The sequence below is a fragment of the Piliocolobus tephrosceles genome, chromosome 21 (assembly GCF_002776525.5).
Source record: "Piliocolobus tephrosceles isolate RC106 chromosome 21, ASM277652v3, whole genome shotgun sequence".
NCBI classification, from domain to species: Eukaryota; Metazoa; Chordata; class Mammalia; order Primates; family Cercopithecidae; genus Piliocolobus; species Piliocolobus tephrosceles.
The window spans coordinates 7,521,620-7,547,697 of NC_045454.1; the positions used below are offsets into that span (position 1 = coordinate 7,521,620).

The window sequence follows — 26,078 nt, forward strand, 5'->3', positions numbered from 1 at the left end:
TAAAACAGGGGCAGTCACACCCTCCAGGCAGGGCTGAGACTTAGGCTGCATGGACCGAGAGGGTTCACTGGTTGTTAAAATATTGGAATACTTCCCTGCTTCTCTAAGGGCCCCACCTGACACGGCTTGGCCTCTCACCTGAGACCCTCTTGGTTTGTTTGTTTTTTGAGACTGAGTTTCGCTCTGTCACCCAGGCTGGAGTACAATAGTGTGATCTCGGCTCACTGCAACCTCTGTCTCCTGGGTTCAAGTGATTCTTGTGCCTCAGTCTCCCAAGTAGCTGGGATTACAGGCGTGCACCACCATGCCTGGCTAATTTTTGTATTTTTAGTAGAGATGGGGTTTCACCATCATGTTGGTCAGGCTGGTCTCGAACTCCTGACATCAAGTGATCCACCCACCTCGGCCTCCCAAAGTGCTGGGATTTCAGGTGCGAGCCACCATGCCTGCCTGAGACCCTCTTGTAATGAAAGGGTTAACTCGGGGCTCAGCAGGGGCCTGCTCTCACCTGTGCCCACCCGGGTTCCCATCCCTAGGAGTGTGGTTGCAGGATCGATGCCATGCTTGTGAGGTGCCGGGCACAGCATCTGGCCTGTGGGAGACCGGCAGGAACCTCAGGCTGCCACCATGTGATTCTGTTTTGTTGGTGTCACCATTGGTCTTGGCCTATTCTGTGCTGGGCCCTGGTGCACACACACATTCACTGGTCCAGTCTCGCAAACTAGACTTGAGTGACGACGCCCGGGGTGGGTGAAACCGGAAGCGCCACAGCACCACCTGCCACTCCCTGGCCTTCGCCCGGCCCCTTCTCAGTTTCCCCTCTCGGCAGTTCTCAGGGCTCAGCGCCCACCAACGCCCACCCGAAACTACCTCTTCTGAACCCATCTGTGACCTGGCTTCTCTCGGGAACCCTGGTTCATTATAGATGTGTGTGGCCCACTTTCCTTCCAGCTTCCGACCGGGACTCTCCCCAGGCTCTGCCTGCAGGGGTAGGGCCACACTTTCCCTCCTGGGTGGGGCTCTCCAAGGAGAAGGGGAAGAGGGAGAGTCCGTCCCGGGTCCCCTGGCACTGAAAGAAGGAACCTTCATCTTTCTTCTCTCTCTCCTGAGTCCTCAGTTATTAGTCAGCATTTTGGGGGATAACAAGGAAGAGGTGAAACTTCTGTGCTAATTTTAACATCTGGAAGGATCTTCAGTGTCCTGGACAGGGGCCACCTCTCCTTGTGGGTTTCTCTGCCCCTGATTCCCGATGTCCCCCTTCCTTGGGGCCCAAGCTTTTGGGGTAGTGGACCGGGGAGGTAGAGGGGAGGGTCACGGTGACCTCCCAGAGGCCTCTGCATCCGCCCTCCCTCTCCCTGCACCCAAGATGCAGCTCAGCTTCACAGCTCTAAATGCGTCCCCAGCACCCGCTGCCAACACCTGGGGAGGTGAGAGGAGAGTGGAGAGGGAGGCTGTGGGCTGTGCCCTCTGCCCTTCCCAGGCGCCTCCACCTGCCAGGTCTGGACCAGGGATGAAAGCTAGGAACTGACCTATTCTCCATCTCCCTCAGGGTCCCCCCCAGCCCAGGACTGTGCATTCAAACCCCATCCTGGCTCCTCCAAGAGCCTCAATGGTCTCCTGGAAAATGGGTTTGGGGGTTCTTCTCTTCATGAGGTGGAGGGGCTGACGAAGCGGGCACACAGCAGGCTTCAAGAAAGGCCCTCTGTCCCCTCCCCTACTCCGTCTACTCCCGGGGCTCTTGCCATCCAGTCTTGGGCCCTCAAAGCTCCAGTTCCGCAGCTTCTCTCCCCTCCCCCAAGATCTTTCTCCTCTCCCCATCCCCCCGACGGGTCCTTCCCTATGTCTTCCATCCTGTCATCTCTGTCCGACTTAGTTCCTCCTGCCTCTTCCGGGTCCTGCCAGCTTCCCCTGCTCTTCCTGACAACACCCACCACACTCCCCATTCTTCTCCCGGCAGCCCCCGCTGCCCTCCAGGCCCCTCTGTCCCCTGCAGCCCTCAAAGCTGGGCCTTCCCTCTTTCCTCTTTCCCCTCACTTCCCTGCCCCTGGGCCTCTCCTGCCCATCTCTCTACCAGTCTCTCCCTCCACTCCTCCTCTCCCTCCTTTCCTCCTCCTCTACCCACTCTCCCTGCTCCCCCGCCCTCCCCTCCCCTTCATCCAGGACCTTATTGCAGGAGTTTCCCCACCACCCCCTCCCCTCCCCTCCCACACCCTCTCCCCTTTCCCTCCTCTCTTCCCTGCTCCCTCCCCTTTTTCTCCCCCTCTTCTTTCCTCCACCCCTTCCCACTTCCTTCCTTCTTTCCTCCCCTTCCCTCTTCTTTCCTCCCCCCTTCCCCTTCCCTCCCATCTCCCTCTCCTTTCTTCCCTCCCTCTCCCATCCTCTCCAGTTCTTCCCCCCTCTTTCCTTCCTCCCTCTCCACGCTGCCCTCCCTCCCCTCCCTCTCTCCCCCCTCCTCTCCTCCCGGGCCTCCCTCCCTGCTCCCTCCCTCCGCCCGCCCGCTCCCACCATCATCAGTATTCCGCTCCCGTCTCCGCCGCTCTCGGCTGCTCTCGGTCGCTGCCGCACCGTCCGAGGCGGGGGCCGGGGCCGGGGCCGGGGCCTGGGGGGGGGGGGGGGGGGGGGAGAGCGGCGCCGGCGGGCCCGAGGAGGGAGGAAGGAAGGAAGGAAGGCTGGAAGGAAGGAAGCCAGGAAAGAAAGAAGGAAAGAAAGGAAGGCAAGAAGGAAGGCGGGCGGCGGGCGAGGGCGCCGGGGCCGGACGGCAGGCGGGCGCGAGGCAAGGAGGCAGAGCGGCCCCCCCAGCCCCACCGCCGCCGCTGCGGAAGCCCCCTCCCCACCCAGGAGCCGGGGAGGGGGGAGAGCGCGAGAGGCTCCGGGCCCGGCCGCAGCCCCGCCCCCCGCGCCTCCCCGCAGCGGGCCTTGCACCCCAAATTCCTCAGCCTCATTGGGGGGGTCCTCCCCCCACGGGCCGGGCATGCTGCCCCCCGGAAGGAACCCCTCTCCTCGCTGTGAGTAGCCGCCAAGGGGCACGGGTCGGGGCCGGGGGCCGGAGGCGGAACCGCGGGGGGTGGGTGGGGGGCATTCGCTAATTGGGGGACAGTGGTCTTAGGCCTCCTCCGGGATGGGGGGGATGGCAGAGGACAGGGGGCGGGGCCTAATGGGAGGCAGAAGCCGGTTGGGGAGGCGACTGGGTGGGGGTTCTCCGGGCCGGGCGAGTTCTGTGCTGGGTGGGGGGGGTTGTCGCCGCTGCCTGGGGACAGGTTGTGGGGGGTGCGTCCGGCGGTCGCTGCATATCCAGCTGTGGGGCTGAGGAAGTAGGCTTAGGGTGGGGGGTTCTCCGGGCGTAGGTCCGGGCCCCCCTTTCTGGGGCGGGAGTCCAGGTTATTCCTCTCCCCATGGCCCCTCCCACCCTCCACACCGCTGCTGCTTGGGGTGGGGGGGGCACGCCAGTGATGGGGAGGGGGGAGAGGCGGGCACGGGGTTTCCTTGGTGACCGCGCCTGGCAAGAGCGGTTGCCGTGGCAACCGGGGAGAACCGGGGAGTTTGGGAAGTGAAAATGGGAAAGACGGAGGGGGTGATTGGGGAGTGAGACAGCCCCCTCCCCAGTCTTCAGCCCTTCTCCCTCTGGGGTCACCTCGCCTCTCTTAATGGGCGGCTCGGACCCCTGGCCCTCCCTGTCTCCAAGACCCCCGGTTCCCTGACCCCACTCGGCTTTGGGGCCTTGTATCCTTGGGCACGTGTCTCTCCAGGACCACTGCCTCTCCCACCTCCCTCCGCCCTCCCCTCCTGGAAATCTCTCCTCCTGAGGACCCTCGCCCCCCATTTGCTACCTCCTCACCAGGCTTCCGACCCTTACACCTGCTCTTCTAGGACCTTCTAAGGCACGGCACCTGCCCCTCAGGATTCTCTAACCCCCATCTCTGACAATACCCCAGATATCCCTCTCCAGACCCTCTGTACAGGAGACCCTCACTTCAGCCACCCTCTCCTCCAGCTCCCTCCTCCCACTCCCTCCCCGCTCCTCTTTGGGCCTTGCACCCCAGCCTCTCCCCTTTCTCCCCAACACCCCCAGTCGCCTTCTCCTTAGCCCATCACTCTCTGAAACCTCCTTCCATGACCTTTCTTCACCCAGAGACCCCATCTATCCTTGTCTCCTCACCCCATAGTACTCCCCAATCTCAGACCCCCCCAATCCTAGCTCTCTCCTTTTGGGAGCCTCTCCTTCCAACTCACCATCAATCCCGGGCTCTCAGGGTTCCCCCCATCTGCATGCCTCTGCCTCCCTGGGGTCCTGTCTGCCAGGGGCCTAGCCAGTCTCTCTCCAGGACTCCGAGTCTCCATAGCCCAGGATGGCCTCTTGCCCACCCCTCCACCCCTTCGCCTCCTCTCTGCACCCCCATCTCCTTCCCCAGACCTCCTCACCTCTGCTCTCCCCCTGGGCGCCCTCCCCTCCTCCCTGCCCCCTCCCTGCAGCCTCCCTGCCCCCTCCCTGCCCCCTCCCTGCAGCCTCTGGCGACTTTCTCTCCGGGTGGGGAATTCCCCTGGGGAGAACCCAGCTGGGAAGGGGGAGGGGGGAGGGAGCCTCGGGGCTGCCCCTCGGCCCCCTCCCCGCCCCCCTCTCCAGCTGGGAGCTGCAGTGGCGCCTCCGCAGCGCCCCATTGCTATTCGCCTCACATCCCAAGTCCCGGCCGCGCAGCCGCCAGCCAGGAACTCGGGCTCCAGGCAGCTGGGAGTAGCCGGAGCCGGCTTCCCTCCTGGTCCAGGAGCCTGAAAACTCCCGCCTCCCCGCCCCCCCGGACCGGGGCCAGGACGGCACCTCCCTCTTCCTGTAGCATCTTCTGCAGCCTTCGCCTTCTAACCTGCCTTTCCGCAGCCTCCACTTCCCCTTCCCACCTTCTTCCTCCTCTTCCTCCTCCCTGAGGCTCATCTCCTCCTGGCCACCCGATTGTCCAAACGCACACAGAGAAAGGAGGGACAGAGAGTGAAGCTGCCGAAAGGCGGGAGAGAGACACAAGGAAGGGAAGGGTGGGAGCCAGGGAGGGAGGCACACAGGGAGAGAGGGGACCCAGCCTCCGAAACAGACATACAGGCAATTAGGGCATCAGCACGGAGTCACGGAGTTACTCACTTAATTTCGGAAAGAAAGAGAGGGAGCCGGGGACACACGCCACTCCCACCCGGAGAGCAGACACGCGAGCCAGGCAGAGACGCAGGGAGCCACAGACTCAGGGAGAGTGGGACAGACCCACGGGGTGCCTGCTGGGGCCAGCAGGAAGCTGGGGGACACTGGTCACCAGAGCTCTGGGGGCTTAGAGGCCGATTCTGACTTGTCAGAGGGACCCCAAGTCAGTGACAGAGAGTGGGAACCTGCGAGGAAGATACGGGGCACGTGCAGGCAAAGATTCCCATACAGCAGCACACAGTCATTCACTGGCAGCCAGAGACCCCAGGTGGAACCAGAGAGGCCCAGTTGCAGAGGCAGCCCCCACACTCAGTCAGCCAGTGGTCAGGAGAGACAGGGAGCAGTCCCCAGACCTGTAGTCTTGTGTCACTTGGAGACACACACACAGTCCTTCATACACAGACCTGGAGGGACAGACAAAGGCAGGAGGCTCTTGCCTCGTGGCCTCACGCTTAGGGACAGACACACAGCAAAAGGCACAGAGGTGGCCCCAGAGCTACAGAGATGCAGCCCCAGGTGCCGCTAAGACAGTCACAGAGCTGTGCACACACTAAAGCTAGTGCCAGCGTCAGGGGCATGAGTGTGTACTGCAGGGAGGGCCAGCCCCGTCGGGCTCCAGCAGTCACCCTTAATCCCACTCAGAGACAGCCCAGAGAGTGCTCCTCTCCCCACGGGGCTCCTCAGGGACCTCCTCGCTGTCCGCCCGAGACGTCAGCAGAATTAAGACATCAGGTATCAGAGGGCACTGACGTCTCTGTCACAGGCAGAGCCTGTACACACAGGTGCCCACACACACACCGTCAGGGCCCATGCAGAGAGGCCGATCTTCTGGCAGAGGTGCTGTGGGGTGGGAGTGGGGGTGGGGTGGCCGCTGAATCCTCAGTCCCTTCCAGAACCCTGGCCCTGCTTTCTTGCCAGGGTCTCCACCCCCTCAATCACCTGTCTCACCTGCTAGGACACCTGCTGGGTAGCTCACGCAGGCTCTCTCTCTCCATCCTCTCTCCCTACATTTCATCCCTTCCCACCCCACTCTCTCTGGCCGGGCGTCTGTCTCGAGGTGTCACCTGGACCTCCTGTCTCTGTCAAGCCGTCTCATCTCTTCATCTCCTCTCATCTTCCCTGGGACTGACCCTTCGCCCTCCCAGCCCCCAGGGTCTTGCTGGCCTGGCCCATCCGTCTAGTCTGTGGACTCATTCATCAGTCTTTCCCTCTTCCACCCCATCTGCTGTGAAACCTGCCTCTATTTCTGTCTCTGCTCCACACCGCTCTCCGTGCCTGTCTTCTTTGTCCCTCTGTGTCACTCGCCCTCACCTCTGCTGCTGTTCTTGCCAGCCTGTCTGCCTCCCCGCCTCCCCTGCTCCTTCCCTGTGGCTCCCTCTCCCCACCTCCCTGAGGATTCACTCACACTGGGGTCCTCTGGGCGGCCCTAGAGGGTTATTTTCCCCCAGTGCCTTCAACATGTGTAATTTGTTGCCAACATTTTTTAAATTCGAGATTTCGTATAAAAATCTAGACTGGGCCGGGCGCGGTGGCTCAAGCCTGTAATCCCAGCACTTTGGGAGGCCGAGATGGGCGGATCACGAGGTCAGGAGATCGAGACCATCCTGGCTAACACGGTGAAACCCCGTCTCTACTAAAAATACAAAAAACTAGCCGGGCGAGGTGGCGGGCGCCTGTAGTCCCAGCTACTCCGGAGGCTGAGGCAGGAGAATGGCGTAAACCCGGGAGGCGGAGCTTGCAGTGAGCTGAGATCTGGCCACTGCACTCCAGCTCGGGCGACAGAGCAAGACTCTGTCTCAAAAAAAAAAAAAAAAAAAAAAAAAATCTAGACTGCTGGCTTTTGGAATCTTCTTCCTCCTGGGTAACTGTGGGCTGTGCTCAGGTGTGCAGGGCCGCCACGCCCCACTCTCCCCGCTAACCAGCATCGTGATCATCTTCCCCGCTGGGCTCCGTAGACAGAGGAGTTTGCAACCTCTGCTGTTTGCTCCTCTTCCTCTCTGCTCCGTCTCTTTGTGCCCCGTCACCCTCTCCACTCTCCTTCCCTTGGTTTCCCTTGCGGGGTCCTCTTTCTGCCCCTCCTCCTTCATCCCCCCATCAGTTTGCCCTTAACTCCAAGCCTCACTTTGGGCCCTGTTTCCACTTAAATGGCCTCCTTTCCTTGCCAAGAGCAGGAAGAGTCTTATCTTTATCTGGGAGAAGTGGTTCTTAAGACTGCCAGGGCGCAGAGCACACGCCCATTCTCCAGGGTCAGGGTCTGCTGTGAAACTGCCAGCCCCTCACAGTGTTGGCGGGTCAGCGTTGCGTGAAGCCACCATGTTGCAGCCTGTCCTCCTCAGCTGGCTGATGGCTGGAGTGGGCCACGGACCCCACACTCTTGCCCCCAGAGTGTGGCATCACAGCCTCTACGTAGGCAGGGGGTAGGCTTCCCTGTGCACCAGGCTGCATATTTGGCCCCAGAGCAGGTGGAGAGCAGGGGCTGCCTCAGAGGACCTGGCATGTAGACCCTGTTTCCGGAGGAAGAGGGCCTCACCTCCAGATAGGGGCGCAGAGGACAGGGCTCCCCTTTGTGCCTGGCAGCGCTCAAGCCCCAAGAGCAGCGACTCCACCATCACCCTTGCTGGGTATAGGGGGCACGTCTTTGTGTCCTCTCTGGCAGGGTTCGGGAAACCTCATTAACTCTGACCCTCTGTCCCCACTGGGGGGAACCTCCCTTCCCTTCCAGTCCCAGTTCCTGAGACCGGGCTGGCTCTGCCAGACAGGGGGTGGCAGGAGAGTAAGAAGAGTGGCAGGATGCCCCTTGTTGCCTGGAAACCCACTCGCAACTGTTGTCATGGCAGGCAGAGGTGGAGGGGCTGCCTCGGAGACCCACGAGATGGGCTGGTGGGGGCTCGCCGCTGGGAAGCAGGCAGGAGCCCACAGGGGACTGCTGAGAGTGAGAATGGGGGGTGTCCGGTAGTATCTGGGATCCTGGTGGGAGGTTGAGGACTAAGTATAAGACCTAGACAGAGACAGGCCGGGCATGGTGGTTCACACCTGTAATCTCAACATTTCGGGAGGTTGAGGTGGGTAGATCACCTGAGGTCGGGAGTTTGAGACCAGCCTGGCCAACATAGTGAAACCCGTCTCTACTAAAAATACAAAATTAGCCAGGCATGGTGGTGTGAGTCTGTAGTCCCAGCCTCTCAGGAGACTGAGGCAGGAGAATCGCTTAAACCTGGGAGGTGGAGGTTGCAGTGAGCTGAGATCATGCCGTTGTACTCCAGCCTGGATGACAAGAGCAAAACTCCATCGAAAAAAAGAAAAAAAACTTAGATGGAGAGGAGGAAAGGAGTGAGGCAGGGCAGGAGGGGGCAGCAGCTCCAGCCACTCCCAGGCTCACTGTGCCCCCCAGATGCTGTGCCAGCCCAGGGAGTTGAGCTTAGGCCCCAGGGCTCTTGTTCAAACACTGCAACAAAGGTCAGAAGGCTGTGCGGCCACAGCTTCACTGGAGAGGCCAGCCCCAGGTGGTAAATGCAGAGGAGATTGGCCCTCCCCTTGCCTCGAACCCTCTCTCCAGAGCCAGAAATGATCATGATCGTAGCTAAGTGATGAAGAGCGTGCCACGAGCCAGGCTCAGTGCTCAGCCTTTTATGTGGATTTCTTCCATGTTTTCCTTGGGCAACCCTGCAAGGAGGCACAGCCATCATCCCTGGATCGACAGATGGGGAAACTGAGGCCCAGAGAGGAGAATGCACTGGTCCATTGGGCCCTCCAAGTGGCAATTAAGAGTCTCCCTCTGTCGACCAGGCTGGAGAGCAGTGGCGCAGTCTCGGCTCACTGCAACTTCTGCCTCCCGGGTTTAAGCAATTTTCCTGCCTCAGCCTCCCGAGTAGCTGAGACTACAGGCACGCATCACTACACCTGGCTAATTTTTTTTTTTTTTTTAATTTTATGGTAGATACACCATTTCACTGTGTTGGCCAGGCTGGTCTCAAACTCCTGACTTCAAGTGATCCACCTGCCTCAGCCTCCCAAAGTGCTGGGATTACAGGTGTGAGCCACTGCTCCCGGCCATAAAATTGTTCATAATCACAATAATTAGGCTGTTAATAACAATACACTCGTAGGTTAGACCACTGGGGTTGGGGCAGGACAGGGTCTTGCTCTGTTACCCATGCTGAAGTGCTGTGGCACGACCACAGCTCACTGCAGCCGTGACCTCCCGGGCTCAAGCGATCCTCCCGCCTCAACCTCCCGAGTAGCTGGGATTACAGGCATGCACCACCACACTCGGCTAATTTTTGTATTTTTTGGAGAGAGGGGGTTCTCACTATGTTGCCCAGGCTGGTCTGAAACTCCTGAGCTCATGCGATCCTCTTGCCTTGAACTCCCAAAGTGCTGGGATTCCAGGCATAAGCCACCACGGCCAGCAAGATTAGACGTTTGAAGGCATTGAAGCTCCTACAACTCAGGGGCTGTCGGGTTCTCAATCTTGTTTATGCCTCTAAAGCACCAGAAGGGAAAGGATTCCCCCACGCTGGTCCTCACAGTGGGGTATGAGATCAGCCCTCACCAACGTGGGGTTGTAGGATCTTGTTGCGGGAAGGGCAAAGACCCCAAATGTGATCCCGTGGGCCCCCTGCTCCTTGACAGATGAGTGGTTTTGATCCAGCCAGAAATGCTGGATTTACAATGGTGGAGAAGTGGCGGGGTTCGGGGGGAGGGGCTGAGTCACGGAATGGGAAAACTGTTCATTCTTCTGACCCGTAAGAATAAATAACTTTTTTTTTTAAAGACGGAGTCTCGCTCTGTCACCCAGGCTGGAGTGCAGTGGCACTATCTTGGCTCACTGCAACCTCCACCTCCCAGGTTCAAGCGATTCTCCTGTCTCAACCTCTTGAGTAGCGGGGATTACAAGCGCGTGCCATCGCTCCCGGCTAATTTTTTGTATTTTTAGTTGAGACGGGGGCTTCACTATGTTGGCCGGGCTGGTCTCGAACTCCTGACCTCAAGTGATCCACCCTTCTTGGCCTCCCAAAGTACTGGGATTACAGGTGTGAGCCACTGCGCCCGGCTGAGAATAAATGTTAACTTTTAATGTAGCTGTCACTTAAGTGTCAAGCACTGTACATGGTCACCAGGAACCCCAACAAGCTATGAATCGGTGCCATTATCTTCACCGACCGCAAGGCGGAGCCTGGGGCGGGGGACACAGGGAGAAAGTGGCCAACCAGAGTTTAAACCCAGTTTTCCTCAACGCCAACGCTCTTTCCACCTCTCCATCCTTCCTCTTCACAGGACGGTGTGATGAGGTGGACGAGGAGAAGGAGGATCTTCGGGATCCTAGAATAAGTTCACTGAGCATTTTCCTTTCATGCCCCAGGCATTTCCCTAAACTCATCACAGATGTCAGACCTTCCCCACCTACAGATGAGCAGACCGGGGCCCTGAGGGTTGAAGTTCCCTTTGCAAGCCGGCATAGCTAGTAACTGTGGCAGCTGAGGCTCAAACCCAGGTCTAGTTGATTCCAAGGCCCGCCCAGAGCCACACCCCTATACAGAGCTCAGGAGAGAAGACGAGGGGGCTTTATTCTTCATCCCGAACTGGAATATAGGAGTGAGATGGGCACTTAGAGACCCTTCAGCCCGTTGCTGCGAGACCCGCATCCCCTGGGAAACAGAACGACAGTCTCGCCCTAGATACGGCGATGCAGAATCTGCGGTTTTTTGTTATTATTATTATTATTATTATTTTGAGACAGAGTCTCACTCTGTCACCGAGGCTGGAGTGCAGTGGTGCGATCTCGGCTCGCTGCAACCTCTGCCTCCCGGGTTCAAGCAATTCTCCTGCCTCAGCCTCCCGAGCAGCTGAAACTACAGGCAGGTGCCTCCACGTTCAGCTAATTTTTGTATTTTTATTAGAGACGGGGTTTCACCATGTTGGTCAGGCTGGTCTCAAAACTCCTGACCTCAAGTGATCCGCCCGCCTCAGCCTCCCAGAGTGCTGGGATTACAGGCGTGAGCCACTGAGCCCCGCCAGAATCTGCCTCTTAACAAGATTCCCAGGCAGCTGGACACATATTCATGTCTGAGAAGCGTGGCTCCAGTTCACATAGTTTTCAGCTTTTTGTGACTTTAAGTAGCACCCTTTTGATGTGAACAAAATATGCACAACCCTGTGAGAGAAAACAGATCAGATCAGCGTTCTTCCTAGGCGGGACCCCTATGAGTGCAGCAGGCTGGGGCCCCGCCCCTCCCCACCTGCAAACTCACTCTCACACCCCACTGCCCGAGCCTTGGCAACAAATACTGTTGTAAAAAGCACCAGTGCCAGGCCAGGGCCCTGTTCTCTTCCGGGGTGAATTCAGTTCAGGGGTGTTAAGCCGTCCCATCCCAGCACAGAGTCACAGTCCAGGGGCCTGGAAGTTCAGTTTCTTTTCTTTTTTTGAGACAGGGTCTCACTCTGTCACCCAGGCTGGAGTGCAATGGCGCCATCTCGGCTCACGGCAAGCTCTGCCTCCCGGGTTCGAGTGATTCTCCTTTCTCAGCCTCCCGAGTAGCTGGGATTACAGGTGCCCGCCACCATGCACGGCTAATTTTGTATTTTTAGTAGAGGTGGAAGTTCATCATGTTGGTCAGGCTGGTCTCAAACTCCTGACCTCAGGTGATCCACCCACCTTGGCCTCTCAAAGTGCTGGGATTACAGGCGTGAGCCACCGCGCCAGGGCCTCTTCTTTGTCTTTGTCTTTTTCTTTTTTTTTTGGAAGTTCAGATTTTGTCCCAAAGCCTGCCCAAATCTGGCTATCCATGGGTATGGCAGTGACCTCACCATGCCTCAGTGTGCCCTTCTGTAAAATGGGCAGCAGTAGCTCTCGCTGTGGGCCCTTGCAGGCACTGAATGAGCTCTTGCCGCTGGCTCCTGCAGCGCAGGCCTGGCGCAGGCAACCAAGGCAGAGCTGACCAGGTGCTCGGGCCTCACACTCTCCCTAATGTTCCGTTTCTCAAGCTGTGATCTCCCTGGCCTCTCCATGAGTCCTGTAAGAGCCCTGTGAGGTAGCTGGGCAGGGCCAAGGAGCAGACGGAGCGGCACTTTAGGGACTCAGGCAGAAGCAGTTCCAAGCAGTATCAGTGGTCAGATCCATGCTGTCCGACACAGTAGCCGCCACAGCCACTGCTACGCGTGAGCACCAACAGTCACATCAAGTGAAATGAAGAATTCAGTCCCTGTCCACCCTCAACACATGTCACGTGCTCCGTGGCCTCATGTGGCCGGTGGCCGCCACTGCTGGACAGCATGGAGAGAACATTTGCATCACTGCAGAGAGTCTGTTGGATGGTGATGCACTGAAATATTGAAATACAGGCAGGTACTGCGGCTCACGCTTATAATCCAGCACTTTGGGAGGCTGAGGCCGGAGGATTGTTTGAGCTCGGGAGTTTGAGACCAGCCTGGGCAACATGGCAAAAGCCCTTCTCTACAAAAATACAAAAAAATTAGCCGGGGGTAGTGGTCGGCACCTGTAGTCAGCTACTCAGGAGGCTGAGGTGGGAGGATCACCTGGGCCTGGGAGGTGGAGGCTGCAGTGAACTGAGATCATGCCACTGCACTCCAGCAGAAATGTGTGTGTGTGTGTGTATGTGTGTGTATATATGTATGTGTGTGTGTGTGTGTGTATATATATATGTATGTATACAGTTGACTCCTGACCAACTTGGGGGCTAGGGATGCCAGCCCTCTATGCAGCTGAAAATCTGCATGTAACTTTTGATTCCCCTAAAACTTAACTACGAATAGTGTCCTGTTGTTTGGATGTCCTGCCAGTAACATACACATTCAGTTAACACGTTCTGTGTGTTAAATGTATTCTATCCCGAATTCTGACAATAAAGTGAGCTATAGAAAAGAACATGTTATTGAGAAAATGCTAAGGAAGAGAAAATACATTTACTAGCCACTAAGTGGAGTGTATCATCGTAAAGGGCTCCCCTGATCATCTTCACGTTGAGTAGGCTGTGAGCAGGTGGGGGGTGGGGGGAGCATTGTCTTGCTGTCTACGGAGTGGCAGAGGCGGGAGAAAGTCCACGTATAAGTGGACCACACGGCTCAAACCCCAGTCCTTCAAGGGTCAACTGTAGTCCTCCACTCACTGGTAAATAGCTCACCTTAGCCCTTCCTGCGTCCCCACCGCCCCCCAGCCAGCCCTCCCAGCCCTCTGTCTTCTGAAACCTGCTGTTAATTCCCGTTTCTCCAATGAGGAAACTGAGTAACCGCAAGGTACTGTTCCTAGCAGAAAATTGGCAGCACCACGGGGTCGGAACCCAGGTTTCTCCTTTTCCCAGCTGCCAGCCAGGCTCTGAGTCCTATATCTCACTTGTTGGTCACTTGCTGTGTGCCAGGCCCCTACTTGGGCCCCCTTGCCACAGCCCCGTGCAGCATCATCAGAGAGGCTGCAGCTGGCCCAAGGTGGCACAGCCAGGGACTGGACAGGAGCCAGGCGGGCAGCATGTTCCCTGCTCACCTGCTGCCCTGTGGGTGTGACCAGAGCGAGGCACATGGAGATTGGGGCTGGGAGGGCCTGTGGCAGGGACCTTTGCATTCTCTTCTCCCCGTAACTGCTTCCCACCCCGACATCCTCTTTTGGCTTTGGAATTTGACCCCAGATCTATAAGAAGAGCCTGGCTCCTCCCTCTCCCTCACCTCCTACACCGCCTCCAGGTTCTGCCACTTTTACAAATTTGCTTTATCTGTTCACTCTTTCCCTTCTCTCCATCCCCGTGGCTCCAGCCGCGGCCTCATCCTCTACCCCCGGACCCTTGGCGCAGTTCCTCCTTGACCTCCAGCCGTCCCCGCTCCAGTCCACTCCGAGGGGGCCTTCACCCCGCAGAGCTGAACCTGCCCCTCTGTTGTCACAGCCCGATGTGGGAGGAAGGAGGCCCCCCGGCCCATTGCCACGGCCTCTGTAACAGCTCGACATTCCCTCCTTCCGGCTTCCCTCCTGGACGTTCCGGAGCCCACCCTGTGCCCACCCTCTCACTTAGCCCCCACCCCCACACTCGCCTCCCTAGAGACACAGGGCTCCTTGCATCGGGTGCCAGCAGAGGAACTGCCGGTAGGGGGCGCTGGCTCGCTCCTTCCTGCAGGAAGTACTGAGGCTCGGAGGGGCCGGCGCTGTGGCAGGTCCTGAGGATGCAGCCGTTGAACGCCCCGACAAAGCCCTCAGGAGCTCCCCTGGTAGCAGGAAGGCAGGCAAGGAACGCAGGAACAAATCACCAAGCATCAGGTGCTGGGTGGCCGTGACACGAGCTGTGAAGAAAAGGAAGTGCAAGGGATGGGGATGGTAGGGGAGCTCAAAGAAGACCTCCTGGAGGCGTCGTGGGAACGCAGAGCCGCCTTGACCGCAGGAAGAGCAGCCCTGGCGGGCCGAGGGCACAGCAGGGGCAAAGCCCTCTCAGGGGAACGGGCCCGGTGTGGATGGGAGGAACCTGGGTGGGAGGCGCCTGGTGGGTGGGAGGAGCCTGGTGGATGGGAGGAACCTGGGTGGGAGGTGCCTGGTGGGTGGGAGGAGCCTGGGGGAGGCTGGCGTGGCTGCACGGGAAAGGACAGCCCCCCTCCAAGCAAGTCACCACCTCACCCCCACCCACTGCACCTCACCCCCACCCCGACTGTACCCCCACTGCACGGGCCGCCTGTTGGTCCTGCTGCCCAGTGGTCTGTGGTCCAGGAAACTCGAGCTGAGCCAAGCACCCCCAGTCTTGCTTCCTCATCAGCAGCTCCTAGGGGGCCTGGACTGCCCTTTCCCTAAGGTTCTTCTACCTGGAAATATAGAAGCCTGACAATTCTTGGGGCTGTGGGGTTGCTTTTATTTTGAAAGCATTCAGGACATGGATTGGCTCAGAAAAGCACATGAGGGAATTCTCATCCCTCCCTGACGCCAGCGCTGCCTGTCCCCTCCCCCTGAACCCAGGTCTCTCCCATAGGACCAGCTTCCAGGGACAGAAGGGCTCATCCTTCCCCGGCCTGGATCCCTCTCCACCCTCTGGGCTCCAGGCTCCACTTCTGCCCCAGTCCCTCGCAGTGGGAAAGTTCTTTTCTAGCTCTAACTTGCAGGCCTCTTGCTGCAATGGTAGTCAATTTCCTATCTTCCCTCTGGCCATCTGAATGTACCGCCCCCCACCCCCACCCCAAAAAATGAGTGCGCCTGACAGGAACGTTCCCTGCCTCCCATTTCTCCTCACCCCGCCTCCCCTGGGTCCCCAAGTTTCCGATCTGCCATCTGCCTGAATCCTCCCAGGCACAGTGCCCGAGATCTCTCAGAGCTGGGGCTGGGGAGGATGGCGAAGCCGGTGAGGACTCAGCTTCACGCCTCGAGCACCCGGGTCCTCCCAGCCTCTGCCTTCCCCTGGATCTCAGCTCCATCTCGGGGCCTCCTGCCCTCCTGCCCCTTTCATGCCTCCTTGTATGCCTGTGACTGTCTCCCTGTGACTCTGCCCCTCATAATTCTCCTCTTTGGGGGCCTTCTGTGCCTGCACCTCTGGCTTGTTCCTTGCACCAGGTGAGGGAGGAGAACAGGTGTACCCTTGTGATGTGTCCTCTCCCGGGGCAGCTGGGGTGGGAGAGGCAACCGTGGTGACCTGGCCAAGTTCTGGGCCTGGGTTCCAATGCCGGTTGTGCTGCTTGAGGGCTGTGTAACTTTTGACAAGTGCCGCCCGCCTCTGAATCTGCTTCTGCACGTCAAATGGGCACAAAAACCATCCCTTCCTCCCAGGGTCGTGGGGAGAGGCCAGCAGCTTGAGGAGTGGACAGCATGGCACCCACATGTAATCAGTACTCCCCACCACTACTAGGGGTGCGTGGGGGCAGTGGGCAGTCCACGGAGCCTCCAGCAGCGGGCGTGAAACCATAATGGGGTGTCAGGAGTGTCATGTCCTGCGCAGTGCGGGTGACTGCAGGGGCTGAGGAAGGGTGGCTGGTCAATATGACTGTGGCCTCCCTGCACCCTGCCCCCCCCCCCCCCCAGAGGCAACCTCCATGGGAATTGTTGGTGTTGTCAGGCCAATCTTGGGGGTCTTTGGGGCCCCTGGACTCTAGCGAGGCTGACCTGGGAGGGGCCACTTCCTAGCCGTGTGTTTCGCCTCAGGCAACTGACAGTACCTCTGTGTGTTTCAGCTTTCCTAGCTGTGAACTGGGTGTCACAGCAGTCTTCTCTCAGAGGGCTGATGCACACTGCGGCAGCTAATGCAAGTAAAGCTCCCAGAACGGTGTCCAGTCAGTGCCAGATGTGTGTTGGACGTTACCACTTTGGTGGGGTCGTTATTCAGTGAGTTCACACAAGTCAGATGTGCGTGCCATGCCTGGCTTTGAGAATGCGTGCGGAAGAGATGAGGTTAGCCAGCATTCCTGTTATCCGGGTCAGAGGGCTCTATCTGGGGACAGCTGGGGCCAGGTGCCCCCTCAGTGTGCAGCTGTATCCAGGAGTGTAGCTCACACAGGTGGTATCTGAGGTTTGGGCAGAGTGGTAACTTTCCTCTGGGTGCACGGAGCTGCGCTGGGACCTCCTGTTTGGAACCTGAGACGTAGTATCTAGGACTTAGCCATCCGGGTTGTGCTGGGACATGGATGGTGACCTGGGGCATGGAGGGTGACCCGGGACATTGGTGTCCAGCTGACAACAGCTGCATCACGGCCTGAGGTGTGCTTCCTCATCCAGGTACGGTACCCCATCCAGGTACCTGTCATCCCAGCACTTTGGGAGGCCAAGGCAGGCGGATCACTGGAGGTCAGGAGTTCAAGACCAGCCTGGCCCACGTGGTGAAACCCCAATTCTAACTAAAAGTACAAAAATTAGCCAGACGTGGTGGCGGGCGCCTGTAGTCTCAGCTACTCGGGAGGCTGGGGCAGGAGAATTGCTTGAACCCAGGAAGTAGAGGTTGCAGTGAGCTGAGATTGTGCCACTGCACTCCAGCCTGGGCAATAGAGTGAGACTCTGTCTTGAAAAAAAAAGGTGCTGGCTCTGCCAGCAGGCCTCCTGGGATGGAAGGGGACCTGGGGACCAAGGGCGTCCAGGGCTGGGAGCCTGCGTTGTGCAGTGCGGCCTGGCTCGGTGTGCAGAACCGAGGGTGCCGGTGTCTGTGTGTGAGCGTGGGGGGAGTAGACTCCCAGTGGTGATCGCGTACCCATCCATCCCTGAACCCAGTGTTTGTGAGCAACTGCCATGTGTCAGGCCCTGTTGTGGGTCCTGGGAACCAAAGAGTCACAAACTGGCTGCCCTCAGGAAACTTGCATTCAAGCGCACCGGCCCGTATAAAAGCTCAGATGCTGATAAATGTCACGGAGAAAAACGAAACAGAGAAGGTTCTGGAGAGGGATGGGGGTGCTGTCCGATGCAGGGCGGTCTGGACAGCCTCCCTGAGATGGTAGCATTGGAGCACAGACCTGATAGAGAGCAAGGCAAGAGCCCTGTGGACAACCCGAGAAGAGCATTACGGCAGGGGGAAGAGCAGGTGCAAAGGCCCTGGGGCCGGGGTGTGCATGGCCTGGAAACAGCGAGTGAGCAGGGGGAGGAGGGAAGCGATGAGGTTAGAGAAGGAGCTGGGTGGAGAGCGGGGACCTGAAAACTGCGGCGAAGTCCTCACCTCTGCTCTGAGTGGGAAGGGAGCCGTGGAAGGCTGTGGAGCAGAGGTAGGGAAGGGTCCATTGGGTGTTGACAGGATCCCTCTCGCTGCCCATGGGGAATGCACAGGGAGTGGGGGTGAAGGTAGAAATGGGGAGGCTGGAAGGGAGGACACTGTAATCGTCCAAGAGGGAGATGGGAGCCAGGCCAGGGAAGTAGCCTGGGGGTGGGGAGAAAGATCCTCTGATTCTGGGGTCTGATTCCGCATATGTTGTGAAGACAGAACCCTTTACTGAGGATTTACTGATTTAATCCCCCCAGCGGCCCTAGGAGGCAGATACTCTCCTATTCCCTGTTTCACAGTGGAGGGAACTGCAGCTTGGGAGAATGAAGCCACCGGCCTGAGGTTACAGGGAAAGTGGCAGCAGAGTCAGGACTCAAACCCAGGCCTCTCGGCGCTCACCAATGTGCCCCACCCTCAAGATGTGCCTTTTGTGGCCCATGGGTGTCCTGGGCCAGTGTCTGGCACATAGCAGGGACTGGATAGACATTTGTTGGATGGACGGATGGAAGGATGGATGGATGGATGGATGGATGGATGCATGGATTGGCGGATGGATGGATAGACAGACGGATGGATGGGTGGGTGGGTGGATGGATGGATAGATGGATGGGAGGATGGATGGGCAGACAGATGGATGGATGGATGGATGGATGGGCGGATAAGTTGAATGAATGAGTGTGGCTGCGCTGACGATTTTGCAGAAGTGTGTCAGGAGGCGGGTGTCAGGATCTGGCTAAGGTCCAGGAAGAGGGGTGCCTCTGGTGGTGGGGGTCTTTGTGACATGAAGAGGGGCTAGTCTTCAGTCGTGGGACAGGGGTGACGGTGCAGGTCGCAGGTTCCAGTGCTGGTATATCAGGTGTGGGGGTTGGAGTAAAGGCTGTGTGGCATGGTGGGGGTTCGAGGGAGTTCCTGGGGTACAGGGGCATCTGCAGGAAGACCCTGGGCAAGATTGTGTGCCTAGACCTGGTGGGGCGTGTGATGCAGGAGGGGTGGTTTTGGCCGGCGGTGGGGGTGGGGGGTCAGCGGTGGCCCAGCCCGGTTATACAGCCGACGAGGCTGTCTGTGTGCCACGAGGCTCCGGCTTGGCACGGCCCAACCGCCCCCCTTTTCTTGGGCAGCCCAGCCGGCAACCTTCCTCCCCCGCTTCCCCCGACCTTCCTGGGCTGCCTCCTCGGCTGCCCAGAACCAATGGGTTAATTAGATAACGGAGCCTTTGATTAGCGGGGGAGGGGGAGGCCTCCCCTCCGGCGGCACAGGGAAGGGAGGCTGAGGAGGAGGGAGGAGAGGCGCCCTCCCCGTTCAGAAGGAGAGAAAGAAGGAGGGAGGGGTGGGGAGGGAGGGAGCTGAGGCACAGCTTGGCTCTGCACTGCCGTGTGACTAGAAATTGTAATCGCAGAGAAAGAGAGAGACAGAGCCGGGGAGAAAGGGACCAAGACAGACGGACAGACAGACAACCTGACTGAGACGGGCTTGGGACCGATGAGAGGGTGACAGGGACAGAGCAAGAGGGAGGAATAGATGGAGGAGAAGGAGAGAAGCGGCCTGGGGGTCCCGAGGGAGGCAAAATTGTGAGGGGGAGACTCAGGAGGGGGTTGAGGCCAGAGAAGGTGGACGGGTACCAGAGGCGGAGGGGGAGGACTGAGAGGGGCAGAGAGAGGGGAGAAGGGGGCTGGGGTCGGTGGGTGGAGAGAAAGGAGGCCGCAGTGGGGGGAGAGTCGAGGTAGAGGTGGGAGAGGGGGTGGAAGGAGACCGGAGGAGGCGAGCGGGGAGGGGAGGAGAGAACTGCTGCAGTGGCCAAAGGACAGCCTCCCCCCCGGGGGTGGGAAGGGCGACAGACCAGTGGGGGGGGCGCGGGGAGACCCAAGAAGCCCCTGCGCCCCCCCCCAGCACGATCTCGACGGGAAGCCCTGGAGAACTGGGGAGTCAGAGACCCCGGCTGGCTGGAGGCATGTGGAGGGGGGGGCCTGGGCGCAGGGAGAGGCCCAGCAGAAGCCAAACCACCAGGGTGAGTGTCCCCCACCGTGGGGTTGGGGGGAGAAAAGGACGGGAGATGGCGGAGGGCGGGGGGGGGGGGGGGGGGGGGGGGGGGGGGAGGCCGAGTCACTGCAGAAGCCGGGGGGGGGGGGGGGGGATGCGGGCTGGCAGCGGGAGAGCTGGGGACAGATGCGGAGGTAGACACGGCAGCGGCAGGCCTGGAGGCCGGGGTGGGTGCCATGGGCTCCCACGGACCCTGCGGGGGCGCCCCCCCCCCGCCTCAAATCCAGGCCCTGTGCTTTGGGCCAGCCCTTTGGCTAAGAGGGTGTGGGCTGGATAATCGCCAGGGTCTTAAGGGGTGGGAGCCCCAGACCCAGGATAAGGACTGGGCATCCACCTCCCTGTTCACATTCAGGAAGATAAAGACCCTCACCGAGCTCACACAGTCAGACACAGACGCACGGCCCCAGCCCTCCAGGAGAAAAATGAGCCCGGGTGCAGACACAGAACCAACCTCTCTCTCCTCTCTCTCTCTCTTTCTCTCCCCAGCCCCCTCTTCCCCCTCTCTCTGTCTCTCTGCCTCTGCTCTGTCTCTGTCTCTCTGTGTCTCTCTATGTCTCTGTCTAGCCCTCGCTCTCACACACACACTCAGATACACAGATGTATGCACACACATTTTTATCTGGGTTAAAATGGTCTTGGAAACTGCAGGAGGAGGGAGTGACTGTGTGTGTGCCTGGGGGTGAGCCTGTGTCGGGGGGCCTGAGAGTCCACCGTGAGAGGGCGTGCCCGTCACTGCTTAGTGTGTGCGTGGGTTGGTGTGCGTGTTTATGTGACCTGCTCTCCTCCCGGTCTCTTGGGAATGGTTTAGGTTGGCCTGTGTTGGGGCAGAGCCTGCTGGTGTGGGTGTATTTGTGTGTACTCAGAGATGCTGCAGGCAAAGGAGGGCTGGGAGCCAGAGGGTAGACCCAGGGCGGAAGTACCCTCTCTGCGCCGTCCCAGCCTGCTCTGTGCCCTTGGACAGGCCGTTTTCCCTCGTAGTGCCTCAATGTCCTCATCTGTAAATTGGGCATCCTAACAGCTTTCTCCTGTGGTCATTATGAGGCTTACATGAGCCGACCGGGATACAGTTTGCTGCATTGCAAGGGCTTACCCAGTGTTCCGGAGAGACTATTGTTACTGGTGTCGTTGCTGTTGCTGTGACTCGTCGATCCCCTTTCCCTCTCTGGTTCTAGGGAAATGGTGGGGCAGGACAGATTGGGGAGGTACAGCCTGACTTCTCAGAGGACCCGAATCCCCACTGTCTGCTTTCCTCCCAGAACCCAGGCAGAGTCACTGGACCCCCTTCCCTTCCCCATCCCCTCACCGAGAACCGAGCTCCGTCCTGCGGCAGCAGCTGGCATGAGTCCCACCGGGGCTGTCTCTGCCTGGAGCACCCACAGTCTCCGGGCAAAGGAGGAGGTGCAGCTGGTGGCCTCTCGGCCTGTGCTGCCCCCTGCGAGGTCCCCAACCACCCTTACACACAAACTCCAGTCTCCTCCCTCCTCACCCTGCTGCCTCCCAGCCCTCCCTTCACCTGCCCACACCTGTCACCTCCACGGTTGCCTTGTCTGCCACCTTAGCCCTCTCCCCCTCAGGTTCTCCCATGAGTCTGACTTAAATCTCTGAAGCCGCCGCGAGGGCCCCGCAGGGCCTGGACAGGTGGGCAGTGACAGGAGGGTGTGCAGTGGAGGGTCTTTCGGTTCAGCTGAGGTTACAGGGGGTGGGGGAAATGCATCTCTTTGCTAACATCCCTGGGAGGGGGAGAAGGAGCGGGAGTGGAGGGGAGAGGAGGCTGGGACCCACTCCCCAGGGGACCACGCAGGTGGCGAGGGGACTGGGTGGGTGTTGCGATGGGAGCGAGGTCCTCGCCGCCTGGCTTGCTCTTCCCCCTTTCTGCCCCCTCGCCTTGTCTGTCTGTCTGTCTCTCTCTCACTCCTCTGATGTATCTACCTTTTTGAAATCATGCAAAGAGCTGGGTTTTGAATCTGGACGACGTCCGCACTTACTGGCTGAGTGACCTTGGACGGGTATTTCGTCTCCCCTAGCCTCAGTTTTCCCTGCTGCAGAATGGGCGTAGAGTCTTGCCAGCATGGAGAGGATGAGCTAGTGCGGGGCCGGGCGGGCCACACTTCCCTGTGTCTGTCCCAGCCTGCTGGGTGGGTCCATCGGTGGCTGTCGCCCTCCCTGCCCCTTTGGTTCTGGGCATGGGGCAGGGAGGCGGCGGTGGGGCTGCCTGGGTGTTGGCAAGCACCCGGGTCACGTGGGCTCCTGTCCCTCATTGAGCCTCTCCCCTCTCTCTTCCCCCACCCACAGCCCCCCAGCGTCCACGCGGAGCATGAACATTGAGGATGGCGCGTGCCCGCGGCTCCCCGTGCCCCCCGCTGCCGCCTGGTAGGATGTCCTGGCCCCACGGGGCATTGCTCTTCCTCTGGCTCTTCTCCCCACCCCTGGGGGCCGGTGGAGGTGGAGTGGCCGTGACGTCTGCCGCCGGAGGGGGCTCCCCACCGGCCACCTCCTGCCCCGCGGCCTGCTCCTGCAGCAACCAGGCCAGCCGGGTGATCTGCACACGGAGAGACCTGGCCGAGGTCCCAGCCAGCATCCCGGTCAACACACGGTACCTGAACCTGCAGGAGAACGGCATCCAGGTATGCAGGGCCAGCAGGTGGAGGGGGACCATGGAGGGGGGCACTGGGGAGACGTGCAGATGCAGCCCATCCCTTCTGGGCCTCCCCACACCGGCTCTTCCCTGTCCCCGGCTCCAGGTGATCGGATGCAGACCTGGAGCCGGGCTCCCAAGGTGGAGTGGAGGCTCTCTGGGCTTTGGGACCACAGTGCTCCCTGTCTCTGAGCCACTGTGTTGGGGTCCAAGTGCAGGCCGCCTGCCCAGCCCCCAGCACAGGACAGGCGGGTCGGCCTAGGCCGAGCCCTGGAGTCACTGGGGTGTGGAGAGCAACCCTTCCGTGGGGACCTCTGTGGCATCTGTACCACCTCACTCCCTCGTGGCCTTGGGAGGGTGGCGGCATGATTCTGAGCCTCAGTTTCTTCATCTGAAAAACGGGGACGAGGCGAGCCCCTGTGCTGAGGTGTTGCTGTGAGGGCTGAGGGCTGTGGGTCTCGTACTTGGGGCTTTAGCCTGTGTGCTGGCACGTGGTCAGAGGATGGGAGGCGTTTCCATGGTCATTTGCCGGGCAGTGGAGGGTTTGCGTCCCCATTTCCTGGAGCTGGTGTGAGAATTGGAGAGCAGAGAGGCTGAGATGGCTCTGGTGCCTGGCGCCGTGGTGGTCTGTGGCTGCTGCTCAGGATGGAGCAGCTGCCACTCGATTAATGATGACTCTGATTAGGATAGGCCGTACGCAAGGGCTTGGGGGGACAGAGCTGTGCTATTAGAAAGCAGGGCTTCTCAGCCTCTGCCCTACTGACATTTGGGACCAGATCATCCTTTGGCGGGCAGGGTGGGGGGCTCTATCCTGTATGCTGTAGGATGTTTAGCAGCATTTCCGGCCACTAGATGCCAGTAGCACCCTACCCCCAGTTCCAAAAATGTCTCCAGGCATTGCCAGTGATTCCCGGGGGATCATTACCCCAGGTTGATTTGGTCCAACTCCTGCCTCCAAGCAAGCCTCCCCCTGCCCCAGCCTGTAAAGCTGGGAGAAAAGAGGGCGCCCGTGCCAGAGGTCCCAGCTCCCCCAGATCTAACCTTCCAGATAGAAGTGCAGCTGCTCTTCTGACTGGTCCCTGGGAAGGGGTGGGAGGACTTGGCCGCTCCCATCTGACTATCCTGAGAGCCAGATTCGGGGAAGAAAGGGGACCTCTCAGGGGAGCAGTCTCTTCCTGGTGGCTGTGGGGCAAGGGCCAGCGAAGGCGTCCAGAAACATCAGGGGCCTTGTCTCCAACCCCTGCTCTTGCAAGGCCTTGTCCCTCTGTCCACACCCACCTCCCACAGGCTCCCATGTCTGCCAGTTTGCTTTGAGTCTGCCCTGCATCTCCCTAGCTGCAGTCTCCACCAATCCATCCGTGTCTCCCTTGAGCAGGTGACATTCCGCACTGTGCGGTCCCCATGCACCTGCCCCCGGCTTCCCTGCACTCTATCCTTCCCCTACTTATACACGTGACGTTCAACAGACACTGGCAGCACCGGCTCTGCACCAAGCCCCGTCCCGGGTGGTGACTGAGCAAGGCAAAGCCCAGCCCTAGCTCTGGCAACTCACCTTCTAGTGGGGAAGAAACGAGGAGGAAAAGGAGCCAATGGATGGAACGGCACGCCAGGGAAACACGCTTTAGAGAAATGGCCAGGGAGAGCGTGGGACGGGGAGGCACCCACGCCACTCACCAGCAGCCCCAGGCCATGGCAACACCCCCGTCGTAGAACCTGGACCCGTATCTCTTTGGGGGGGGTGGGCTCAGTGAACAATTCAGTCCCACAAACATGTGCTGAGCGCCACCAGTGGACGTATGTTCATTTATCATTTATGATTTATGATAAGTCACGCACAGGCCCGCTCCCTCCATATATCACGCACCTGGTAAAGCGCACACCGAGGTGGATGTTGTCAGAGAGTGAAAAGCATCAGTAGGAATCCAGACACCTCCATTTCTCATTTCCCCCCCCACCACCAGGGGTTCTTGCACCCCCTCCAGAGACAGGGATGGAGGGTGTGTTCGTCCAATCCACGAGAGTGGATGCTTGTGAGTGTTTGTCAGTGGGCTTGACCTCCCTCAGTGGACACATCCCAGACAGCAAGAGGCATGGACCACGTCGAGGGTAATCAGAGGCTATTTATTTATTTATTTACTTTTTTTGAGACAGAGTCTCACTCTGTCTCGCAGGCTGGAGTGCAGTGGCGCAATGTTGGCCCATTGCAACCTCCACCTCCTGGGTTCACGCGATTCTTCCGCCTCAGTCTCTTGAGTAGCTGGGATTACAGGCACCTGCCGCCATGCTCAGCTAATTTCTATATTTTTAGCAGAGACGGGATTTCACCACATTGGCCAGGCTGGTCTCGAACTCCTGACCTCAGGTGGTCCACCCCCCTCGTCCTCCCAAAGTACTGGGATTACAGGCATGAGCCACCACGCCCGGCCCAGAGGCTCTTTAAAACGTAATAACTTTTAGTCCGGCGCGATGACTCATGCCTGTAATCCCAGCACTTTGGGAGACTGAGGCAGGTGGATTGCTTGAGTCCAGGAATTTGAGACTAGCCTGAGCCACACCACAAATCCCCATCTCCACTAAAAAAACAAAAATTAGCCAGGTATGGTGGCATGCGCCTGTGGTCCCAGCTACTCAGGAGGCTGAGGTAGGAGGATCGCTTGAGCCTAGGAGGCAGAGGTTGCAGTGAGCTGAGATTTCACCACTGCACTCCATCCCGGGCAACAGAGAGACCCTGTCTCAAAAAAAAAGTAATAACTTTTTAGTTATCCAAATAAAAAAGTGAAAAAATCACTCTAGTTCCATCACCAGATATAAATAACTACTGTTTATATTTTGTTTTAATACCTTCCTGGCTCTTTCCTGTGTCTATGTAAATAGTTTCATTTTTAGGAACAGGGTCTCACTCTGTCACTCAGGCTGGAGGGCAGTGGGGCTATCACGGCTTGCTGCAGCCTCAACTTCCCTGGCTCAAGTGATCCTCCTGCCTCAGCCTCCAGAGTAGCTGGGACTACCTTTTTTTTTTTTGAGATGGAGTTTCACTCTTGTCACCCAGGCTGGAGTGCAATGGCGCCATCTCAGCTCACTGCAACCACCGCCTCCCGGGTTCAAGCGATTCTCCTGCCTCAGCCTTCTTGAGTAGCTGGGATTACAGGCATGCGCCACCACGCCCGGCTAATTTTGTATTTTTAGTAGAGACAGGGTTTCTCCATGTTGGTCAGGCTTGTCTCGAACTCCCGACCTCAGATGATCCACCTGCGTTAGACTCCCAAAGTGCTGGGATTACAGGCGTGAGCCACCGCACTCGACTTTGTTTTTTTTTTTCCCCCCCCTTTTTTATGAAGACAGGGTCTCACTATGTTTCCCAGGCTGGTCTTGAACTCCTGGGCCCAAGCAATTCCCCCACCTTGGCCTCCCAAAGTGCTGGGATTACAGGTATAAACCACCTAACCCAGCCAGAAGTGTATTTTTAATTACTTATTACAGAATGAGTACAAATTAATTGAGAAAAACTAGAAAATATACCTAAGTAAAAACAGGAGGACAGAAGCCAACCACAAATCCACAGCCACGGGTAGCT

General features: G+C 58.8%; 1 protein-coding gene across 1 annotated transcript in view; it reads left to right on the plus strand.

The window, feature by feature from the left end:
• The first annotated feature begins 2,512 nt into the window (after positions 1–2,512).
• LRRC4B (leucine rich repeat containing 4B) overlaps positions 2,513–26,078 on the plus strand; it is a 57,932-nt gene continuing 34,366 nt past the window's right edge. The window contains exons 1-2 of the mRNA XM_031934818.1: positions 2,513–3,005; positions 22,162–22,493. Coding sequence (XP_031790678.1) covers positions 22,197–22,493 — 297 coding nt within the window. The 5' untranslated portion in view covers positions 2,513–3,005; positions 22,162–22,196. The remainder of the gene's footprint in view (positions 3,006–22,161; positions 22,494–26,078) is intronic.